At 45.7% G+C, this 11,243-nt stretch overlaps 1 protein-coding gene across 3 annotated transcripts in view; it reads right to left on the bottom strand.

Moving 5' to 3' along the window:
* Positions 1-11,243, bottom strand: part of Kank1 (KN motif and ankyrin repeat domains 1) — a 194,298-nt gene that overhangs the window by 49,351 nt on the left and 133,704 nt on the right. For 2 of the 3 annotated variants that reach the window (XM_013348094.2, XM_026781269.1), the window contains one exon: positions 10,741-10,860. In XM_013348094.2, the coding sequence (XP_013203548.1) occupies positions 10,741-10,777 (37 nt within the window). In that variant the 5' untranslated portion in view covers positions 10,778-10,860. Of the gene's footprint in view, positions 1-3,499; positions 3,581-10,740; positions 10,861-11,243 lie in introns of those variants that run through there. The other variant, XM_026781270.1, reaches the window with a different exon arrangement.

The following is an 11,243-nucleotide window of genomic DNA, read 5'->3' as shown; positions in this document are numbered from 1 at the left end:
TGCACAACCACCGCCCAGCTGAGCGGGTGTTTTAAAGGGAACCACCAAATGAATGAGCTCTCTGAATTCGAGTGTTGCTGCAATTTTCCGCTACTCTGCCTATGAGTCCCTAAACAATTCAAATTCACCACTAATGCGAGGTTTCCTTTCTCAGTGTCACACGTTCTGGGGAAAAACCAAAGGTTTTGACAGGGGAGAAACCTCTGGCCCCGAAATCCCTTTAACCTTCTAGGAGTCTATTTTGGGATTCTTTATTTCAAATCAGTACTCTGAGGCGTTGTGGACTCCAGCCGCTATTTTCTGGTGCCCAGATAAAGCCCTAGCAATGTCTTCAGGGGACAGATAGCTACAGCTGCTTCTGCAACTGCTGAGTGTGGGGGAGGAGGGAGAAGCATGGGCTCCCTGTGGCCCCTTTGGGATACACAGAGAGGTGACTAGACCTAAAATTCATGACACACTGGGGCCATCTCCCTCACGCAGTCCCTGGGGCAGATGTGGGCAGAACCTGGCACTAGTGGAAAAATCTGGTGGCACAGGGCTTCGTGTTTTGCAATTTCTTCCTGTAAGCTACATGGTTGGAATCGTTTCACAGGCAGACCATGCCTCCTCCCCCACTGGCCTACAGACTTCCAGGTCTCCACCCTGGAGTGCTGGAAATGCCAGTGCATCATGGGACTGATTCACCACTGTAGGCCGGGCACCAGCAAGGGGACGTGCTACATAAACCCGGAGAGTACTTCAGCATCCTCTGCCAGGGCATGGAAAGACAAACCAACTCTGTCTTCAGTTGGAGGGGAGCAGGGGAGCAGGCTGTGTCCCCAAGTTTTCCTGCTGTGTTCCCAGTTGGAATACAGCATGCTAGCCCATCAAAATACAGGGCAGAGACTCAGTCGTACCTTGCTGGGTCTCTGGACTTAGAGGAGGTTGACAGAGGATGTAAGGGCTGACACATACCACTAGTACTACAAAGATGCTAAGCACTAGGTTTGTGAACTGCTGGAAATGCCCAGTCTCCCAACCCCCGCCTCCCAAGTTTCTAGCTTGAAGCATTGGTCCCCTTTCTTGCAGGAGACTATCACATGCACCCGTGGCAGAGGAACAGCATGTCCTGGACTAATGGGCTCAGACAAGAGGAAAGGGCTCAAAAGAGGGCAGGGATGGGAAAAGTGTACGAAGTATGCTTGGTCAATGTTTTCACAAAATTATCTGCAAAGCCGATGAGGTTTATCGACTCGACCAAATATTATGTGAACAAATACAGAAGCCACCGATTCTCTTTTGGTTCTACCTAACTGTTAAGTCGGGAGCGTCACCCTAGCCCCTGGCATCCATTCCAGCCCCCTGGCCTCAGAGTTGCATTGCTCTGGACTTCAAATCCCAGCATGCCAGGGTCAGGACCACTCCCACAGGGTATTTAGGTGGGCTCCCAGAGGAGGAACGCATGGTTCTGGGTTTGCATGTGCTCCCCGGCTTTTCTGTCTCCCCTGCCGTGATCTCAGTTAATCTGACCTCATTGGATTTCTTTGCGCCGGCGGAGCAGTTCATTTTAGGATTTTTTTCCGTAACAATAACAAGGAACATTTTGATTTTTAAATTTTCTTCCTTCCTTCCTCCTTTCCCATCTCTGTCTCTATCTCTCTCTTTTTTCTTTCCTTCCTTCCTTCCTTCCTTCCTTCCTTCCTTCCTTCCTTCCTTCCTTCCTTCCTTCCTTCCTTCCTCCCTCTTGTGCCTATATGCATCAGAGTGTGTATATACATGTAGAGACCAGGCAGGTGTCCCCCTCTACCATTCTCCACTATATATGTATATATGTAAACATACACATATGTACATACATACACACACACATATAGGTTGTTGTTGCTGCTGTTTGTTTGAGACAGGGTCTCACTGTATAGCCCTGGCTGTTCTAGAACCCACTAAGTAGACCAGGCTGGCCTTGAACTCACACTGACTGCCTCTGCCTCCTGAGCACCAGGATTAAAGCCTACACCACCACGCCTGGCTCTGTTGTGTCTTTAGTACTCACTGATTAGCTGACCAACACACTCCAGCAAGTCACCTGTCTCTGCACCACCATACTAGAGTTATAGATACCTGCAACCACCCCGGACTTTTGTGTGGGTGCCGTGGATCTGAACTCAGGTCCTTATGTCTGTGCAACGGGCACTTTACAATCTAAGACATTTCTCCGGTCCTAGAATATACTTTCAAAATACGGAAGATCACTTGAGAGAAAAACCTTCTTTGATGACCTGAAGTCACAGAAAAGGAACTCCAACGAACACAGTACTTGTGACTTTTAAAAGCAAATTGCTTCTCTGAATTCTTATTTCCTCCACAAATAAAGGTTTATATGCTGAAGATGTAATAAAGTCTACAGTCCTTGATCCAGGTGAAGGAACTGTCAAGGGATCCTTCAAACCTGGCTTGCATAAAATAAGGACTCCAGAAGCTTGATTTTCCAGCTAAGTTAAATCCTGCAAACCAGACATCTAGCCGCTGACAAAACTTCGCTGCCTATAGTTCTACATTCTATCTGTTGATGAGAGAAGACTTGAGGATAGCACGGAGTCTGGACTGTAGCTGTCACTGCTTCGAACTTCTGCTCCGATGAGGAATCTGGCCACTGTATTTTTAAAAATCCTCAAAATAGAAGCATAATTATTTTTAAGTGGGGCGCCCACTTGTCTGAACAAAACTCCCCGCTGAGATCACCAGTGTTTAGACACAAATGGGCCGCATATTATTTTAGCCTTTCTAATAAACTGCATAGCCCCAAAGATGAATCCAATTTGTCTTCTAAACACGAGCACATTTTTCCTAACAAACAGGAAAATGAATGAGCCAATGAACAGCTCATTCAGACTCTAAACAGAGAAGCCAAGATGCTTGGCCTCAGAGTGTTTGAACTCGGGTCCTCCTGTTTGCTACGCAGGCACTTTTGCTCGCTGAGACGTTCATTTCTCCAGCCCCAGGAAACACATTCAAACTACAAGAGATCACTTAGAGAGAAAAACCTTCTTCCAGGACAAACAAGAACTCAAGTGAACACAGTACTCGTGACGTCTGACAGCAAATCGCTTCTCTAGCTACAGCAGTTTGAATTAATCCGGCCACATCTGATTTCCAGATCCGGAATCAAGTTTTTATTGGTGACGTCTACTCTAGGCAATGCTAGTGCATTTTTTCCAGAAAAGAGTGGACTTTATTGCTTCCACGAATCTAAGAACTATGCTTACATTCTTCATGCCAGATCAAAATAAAACAGCTTTTTACAGGAAAGAACGCCAAAGCAGAGACTTGGAACTTTATCGGTCATCTTCCTCCCAGCCCATAGAAACAGCTGAAACTGTACAGAGGAGATGGACTGAAATTCTCCAGGACACAGGAAGAAGCCCTGGAAAAGGTGAGCTGTCCATGGATGGATTCCCCAGCCCACTGAAGCCAGTGAAGACAGCACAGACGGGCGCGAATCATAATAAACGACAGTACTCACGGTGGGGAGTCCTGGAGTGTGGCAGGGGCTGTGCCGGCTCTGTGCTGGCTTCCTGGGCTCTTAGAGTCAGCGCAGTAGAAATCTGCAGCTGAGCTTTCCTCGCCTTGTCCCGGGAGGAGCCCTTTTCTCTCCTTCCTACGCCCAAGGAGGCTGGTACTCACCAGTCCTGGCTTAGCTGCAGCCCTAATCGCCTGCTTGAAATCTGATGCTTAACCCATTAAGACTGGGCAAGCCTGGGAGAAAGAATGCTTGGAAGGGGAAGCTGGCTACAGGTTAAGGCTGAAGCCTGGAGCGTTAGTACAACAGGCAAACCCTGAGCAGGGAAGATCTTCCACAGTCTCTCCAGGGGTGGGCATCAACTCTGGGGTTCTGTTTAGCCACCCAGGCAAGACTCCAAAACCCAGGGTCTCCTATTTGTAACTAGTGTTGGCATTTTGACAATTATAAAATTCAAACTATTTGACTTAAAAAAAAAAAAAGCCTCGTCAAAGACCATTGTTATAAGAAAAATTACTTTGTGATCTTCGGTGTGAAATTAGCCTTCGATAAATTAATATATAAGTTTTATTAAAAGCTGAAATGTAAGTATAATTAAATCCAATAACACACCCAATGCTAGGAAGGAAGTTCATGATACAATAGAGAAGTATAAGGCATTAAATAATATGGAATTCAATTAAACAATGCACATTAATGTACATTAAAAGGTAAACTATCAATATAACCATTATCATGCATATTAGGAAACTAGCATTAAAGAAAATAACTATTACCCAAACCCCAATCTTAAAGGATATTTTGCTTTTAACCATCACACTTCCCAGGTATTAATAAATTTGCTGAAATACATACTGTTTGGGTTAAGGCTTCACCCCAGCCCCTGGCATCCATACATCCAAAGAGTCTGGAATGTTTGGGAGGAAGTTGCACCCCAAGCCCCTTCCCTGGGAGTTGCCTCAGTCCAGACTCCACCTCTGAGAAAGCCCCCCAAACGATGACACCCCCCACCCCAGAGATGCTCAAGACCACTCCCACAGGGTATTTAAACTGCCCCCAGAGAACAGACACATGGATTTCTGGTGTTCTTTCCCAGTTTCCTCTCTGAGATGCTGGAAAGCCACCTGGGAGCTTTGGCATTCATTAAACCTGGGTTTTTTCTAATTCAGTTTGATTTGGTCTGATTCGGATTATTGTGTCGGCGGAGAGGTTTATTGGGGCACAGAAGCCTTTAACATACATCTCCCTTGGTCTCTTTTCTCACACTATCTTGACCAGACACTATATACATTGTCAATGACAACACAAGGCGGACATGCCTTAGCCACTGGCTCACTGGGTGAACTTCACAAGTTGGGTTTTGTCTTCTGAAAGGAGGGAAGAGAGGCCAGACAACTGATATAAAACAGACCTCCTCTTGCTCCTACCTGTATTTATATGTTAAGAAACTCGCTTTTACCCTCAGCTTTTTCTGACAATCTGATGACACTACTTACGGGAAAATACAGGGTTGAAATAAGAACACCCACCTAACGTCCCATTACAGACAGAACCAAGAGACCCCAGAAGTCACCGAGCATAGCATTGTTTATATGACGTTTAAGCTCCGCCTGTGGGACCAGAGTAACTAGACGGCAGGGCTGGAACTCACCCTCAGGGACACGGCAGCTCCGCTGTGTCCTTCCTAAAGATGGTCTCAGCAAACACCACCGTGATTCCAGGCAGACTAGTCAATGCAGAGTGGTGTTTAAACTTGAAATTCCAGCTGCTAGGCTCACCCTCAGTGGGCTCAGAGTTCTGTTTGAGAAATGCGCCTGCCCAGAAAAAATATTTACACAACCCAGAGTGGGCTGTGGGTGTCACAGCTAGCTTTGCCTGCTCTGCAGGAGTCTTGGGCTCTGTCTGCTTGACCCGGCCTTATCAATGCCCTTTGTACCTCAATTGAGATCAGCATAGAGACAAAATCCACAGCCAAATCAACTGCCCTGGCTAAGCAGATGCAAGATCCGTGACAGCTACTGAGGCCATTACAAAGCTGAGCTCTTCAACTCCCATTTCTGTGAAATTACGCTCAGGAAATCATAGAAGAGGAGAAAAATGCCAAGGCAAGAGGGGGCTTGTGGCATCATTTTTCTCCAGGGAAGGGAAGATGCAGCAACTTTCCTTCCAAACACCCCAGCAAAAAGTGAAGAGTAACCGAGCTGCTAGAACTACGGCCAGGAGTACCAGGAAGCCGTCCCAAAGATTCATTCGAAAGCATTTTCCAGGGGCTGGATAGATGGCTCAGAGGTTAAGAGCATTGCCTGCTCTTCCAAAGGTCCTGAGTTCAATTCCCAGCAACCACATGGTGGCTCACAACCATCTGTAATGGGATTTGGTGCCCTCTGCTGGCCTGCAGGCATACACACAGACAGACTATTGTATACATAATAAATAAATAATTAAAAAAAAAAGAAAGAGCATTTTCCATGAAGACTGGGCAGAAGAATACAGAGAGTATTAAAGCTAAGGACTCCATACTAAAATGTACGAAAGCTTACTTAGTGAAGCCCTATGCTTGCCTGACCAGGGAAGGGAAAGTGCTGAAAATAAGACATAGGATGGGTTTGTAAGTATGCCCCCTTCTCTCTTCCTAACAAATTCATGAATGCGATCCAATCAATTTTTAAAAATGGAGTTAAAAGTTTTTATTGTATATGTAGAAGTGTTTGCTGACACAGATATATATGCACACTTGTGTGCCTGATGCCCACAAAGACCAGAGGGGTCATCGATCAGGTAATAGCCTGCAGCTGGTTTACAGAGAGTTGTGAGCTGCCATCTGAGTGTGCTGGGAACCCAATCCAGGTCCTCTGCAAGAGCAGCAAATACTCTCGAACCACAGAGCATTTTCCCAATAATTTAAATTTTTTAATGCAGCCAGGAAGTAATGTGAGCAGACATTGCAAGTAAGCAGACATGTGAGGAAAGACACCCAGAATGACAAGAGGTAGAAGCCACAACGGAGGAAGGCAGCTAATTGCAAACGCAAAGATGGTACCAGTGGCCAGAAAAGTCACTGAACCACACTTGCCCGTTCATCCCACTTAACTGCTAGAGAGGGGCAGGAGAACACACTGGCACCAATGTCTCAGCACCTGGGGAGGTTCCACATGAGGGCACAAGCAGGACAGAGACTACGGGGCAAGGACAACTGGCCTGTCCCCTGACATCTGCCTAGCACTTGCGCCTTAAAATGTGTTCTCCCAAACCAGGTGTAAGGGCTCATGCCTGTCATCCCAGCACTCGGGAGGAAAGAGGACTGAGTTCAAGGGCAGCCTGGAGACCCTGTCTCAGAAGAATCACAACAATGCAAGGCAAAGTTCACAGCTTTGCCTATTTTTTCCCCTCATACCTGTCTTGTGAAGAAAAGAAGACAAGGGTTATTATCTTCATCTGACAAATCAGCCACTTGTTATTTGGCTTCTAAAGGAATCCTAAGGTCTAATTAAAGTTTCACAACATTAATTAGTGTTTAGAGAGGTATCAATCAGCGTAGCCAGTTGATGACACGACTTGGGAACTTGGGTGAAGAACAGACTATCCCCATTTCGAGACCCCGAAGAAATCCAGCTACCTTTCTAACCAGTGGGATGTCTACCGCCTGGCTAGTCACAGAACAGTCAAACGCAATCTCGACAGCCCGGCTCCTGAGGGCAGACTCTGTGGGCACTAGCCGTGTTCTGAACGAGTACATACGAACTATGCCAGGGGACAGAAGTAGCCAAAGCTCTGCTAAAAAGAGATAGTGTCATGAGGATGACTGGTGCAGACGTGGGGGGGGGGGTTGACGCAAAGGAAAGGGGTTTGGGTGGGGCAGCTTAGCCAGGTTTAGCAAGCAGAAGTAGACAGATCACCAGTTAAACGCGAACCTCAGAGGTACAGCCCTTCTGTGGTGTAAACACATGCTCTATTTTAGCATCCCTGCCCATAGGAGACCCTGGCAGTGGCAATTTGATCTTGTGGTGCTTTCTATTGGTCACTTTTCCTTGACTCGTACAAACATAAAAAGAGTTTCCTATTCATGTTGTATAAATCCCAAACAGTTATTTTTAGGGAAAGGATTGGGAGACCATATTTAAGGGAAATGCAATTAAAAAAAATCATAAGCATGACTTTATTTTTTTTGGGGGGGGGGAACCTGCTAACATATAACTTACATCTAAAACTTCTACTAAATGACCCAGACCAGTTTCACAGGACTGATCGGTAACTGGTCCCCACTAGTTGCCCCCCACCATACAGAATGCCTTAATTTTCTTTCTACTGTTATGATAAAACACTGTGACCAAAAGCAACTTGGGGGTGAAAGGGTTTATTTGGCTTACGCTTCCATATCACAGTCCATTACTGAGGGAAGTCAAGGCAGGAACTCCAACGTAACCCCAGTCAGGAACTAAAGGGGACCATGGAAGAATGCTGCTTACTGGGTTACTTTCTCAACCACAATGGGCTGGGCCCTCCCACATCAACTGTCCATCAAGAAAACACCCCACAGGCTTTTCTAAGGCAAACTTAGGGAGCCACTGTTCTCAGTTGAGCTTCCCCTTCTCAAGTGACCCCAGCCTGTGTCAAGGTGACAACAAAACCAACACACAAAACTCACTTGTAAAAAAGAATCACTTTAATTTTTAATCACGATTATGAGTATGTAGAGAATGCAGACTCCGATAGAGAACAGAAAAAGGATCTGGAACCTTGAGAGCAGGAGTTACAGGTGGCTGAGAACTGCCTGATAGGTCCGTGGGCACGTATTTCTTGTGTAATACAAAATGAGAGCGGAAAAACACACAAAGCAATGATTTGGTGAGAAAAACCTTTTATCATCAAAAATATTTAAGATGTGAAAATTTGGAAAGTGAGAAAACTATTTTTGGGTGGCAGTAGTACCAAGGATTTTGAATTTATTTTTAGAAAGTCCAATACTTCTCTGCTTTGTATCTAATGAGTGTCATGTACACATAAAGCCATGTGTGTTAACTAAGCAACTGTGTACGAATAATTTGCTTAAAGCAGTAGTTCTCAACCTATGGGTCATGACCCCTTTGGGAGTCAAACGACGCCTCCATGAGGCTCACCTCAGACCATTGGAAAACACAGATATTTATATTACAAGTCATAACAGCAGCAAAAGTATAGTTATCAAATAGCGATGAAAACGATTTTATGGTTGGGGTCATCACCACATGAGGAACAGTATTAGTGGGCGGCAGCATTGGGAAGGCTGAGAACCCTGGCTTGGAGGCTTACTTATTCCAGCAGAAGCAAGGATTCCCCGTCCCCTTGTCTGTACTGGACGCTGCCAGGAACCATTCATACCAGCACATCCTGGAACACAGACTCTGAGGGCTTTCCTTTACTTTGCACTTGATGCCCAGACCTAGCAGGCAGGAAACCAAGTCGGGAAGAAAGTTCCTGCTGCCACCAGATACCACCAGCTCTCAAGGGCGGAACAAGGCGAGGTCAGGAAGTGGGGAGGCAGGGGCTGAAACAGATCTCTACAACAGGAGCGAGAGTATAAATGCTAACTAAGCAGACCGCAAATGCTAAATGAAGTCTCCTTGCTCTGAGTGTCTGCCCTTCCTGAATACCATGCTGCCGTGTGAGGGGGCTCAGAGTCAGAAAAGCTAGGACTCCAGTCAGGCTCTGGAGCGGGGAAACTCTCGCTATCAATCATGCAGCTACTCAGCAAGTTTTCCAGAGAGGAATTAATATTCCATATGTTGATTACGCAGGTTACCTTCTAATAGGATGACCCCCCCCATTTATTCTACAAATTTCTCCCAAGTCTTACAAAAGCAAACTGGTATTCAATATACACAGGTCTCTAATAACCAAAGTAAGAGTACAAGTCTTCATGATTCAAACTTGTAGCTGTTACACACTCCAAAAGGAGGTTGTTTACAGCATACAGTCTCTTCCTGGGGCGACTGAGCTATGTTCTACTCTAAGTTATCCCATATTGTATAAAACTAGCTACGCCTTGCCCAGAGTGACTCCATTGTATGAAGCATCAGGTGGACTCCCTTTCAATCAAATGCTGAGTCAGAACGAGCCTCCATCTTAGATACCACGACTAGTACAACGTGAACCCGGAAGCACGTTACTTGTTCAACCAAGCTACGAGATACTATGAATTTAACATAGCTGGTTGGGGACACAGAAGAGCCAGGTCCTAGATTTTACTGAGCACACCAGGAGGGTGATGAATATGACCTCCTCACCTGGATACCATAAAGGATGGAGAGCTAACACTGGGAAAGAGTGTCACCCGGGGACATGCCATCTAACCAACTGATCGATCAGCACTGGACTTCAGACTGTCCCCAGCTTGGACTTGGTGCCACTCATGAGGACTTGGTTAGGCAGTGCACTCTGCTTCAGCTTGCCCTGGCCATGAATCTGACTTGACCATCTGCACTGCATGGGTACCACTCTTGCCTCTGCCTTCTAGTAAGGCCATTCCGTAGATGATGTATCATTATGGTATGTGTAGTATGCACTTAAGAGTTCATAAGATGGGAATAAAAGAACCTTAGGCTGCAAACTGCCACACCACTAAGTAAAGACAAGATCACCCGGTGAATCATAGCCAACAGAACTGACTGGACTTATGAATTTACTGATACACCATAAGTTCTGATACTGGACAAGGAAACAAATGTTTCTGTTCACTGCATCCCCAAGGTTGGTCTCATCAAACAAACCTCCTAGGTAGGAACTGGTTTTCAGGATCAAAACTGGTTGCCGTTCATCTAAAGATTACTCAGAGAGAAGTCTAAGTTGAGTGTGTGCACCTTGTGCTTAGATCAACGGTCAAGATTTTTACATTTCTTTCTCAACACATCAACAGAACTTTTAGGTAAGATTGTCTTAAAGAGAAGGCTCGGTGGGGTAAAGGCACCTGTCGTCAAGACTGACCACCTGAGTTCAATGGCTGGAATGCACATGCTGGAAGGCGAGCACTCCCCCCACAAAGTTGTCCTCTGATGCCCCCTAAACAAGTAAAAGTGTGTGTGTGTTTTAAGACAAGTCTTCTACGAGTTTAAAGAAGAAACAACTTTAGCGAGATAGAAAGTTGCTGTGAAATTCTACTTCTCTAGGCCACTTGCTATTATCTATCCTTTATTAAAAGAGAAATCAATAAGTAATTTGAGCAAAGACATACCCTTTCCTCCCTCCCTCTGTCATCAGAGCGTGCTTACCTGCACCATAGCCATTGACTTTTGTGGTATAAGCCATGCTGGCTCAAATCCAAGAACGGACGCAGCAACCAGTGAGGACTTGAGAGAATTTCATACAGCAAGTTCCCAGAGGCTTTCAACCTGAAATGATAGAGAGAGCCCCATTAGAAAGTTCAAGGTGGGTAGAACCACAAACCTTGGTTTCTGTGGGCAGAGGTGGCTGCTGATGCAAAAAGCAGTTAGAAGGGAGAGAGATGGACTAAGGATCCAGGTGGTGGCTGCACGAGGCCTGGCCCCAAAGTGTGCAGAGGAATGACATGTCCACTGGCCGACCGGTGTCCAGACGGGTGTCCAATACACTCTGGGGAGAGAAAACTGGCCCCAGACACTGACTACTTAGGAAGTAGGGCACCTGACACATATCTCTCTTCAGTGCCCTCTATAGTTTTTAATTATATGAAATAGTTTATATACACACTCACTACATGTGTGTCTTTTTAATTATATGAAATAGTTTATATACA

This window comes from Microtus ochrogaster, chromosome 8, assembly GCF_000317375.1.
Source record: "Microtus ochrogaster isolate Prairie Vole_2 chromosome 8, MicOch1.0, whole genome shotgun sequence".
Classification (NCBI taxonomy): domain Eukaryota; kingdom Metazoa; phylum Chordata; class Mammalia; order Rodentia; family Cricetidae; genus Microtus; species Microtus ochrogaster.
This window is presented reverse-complemented; position numbering and strand designations above follow the sequence as displayed.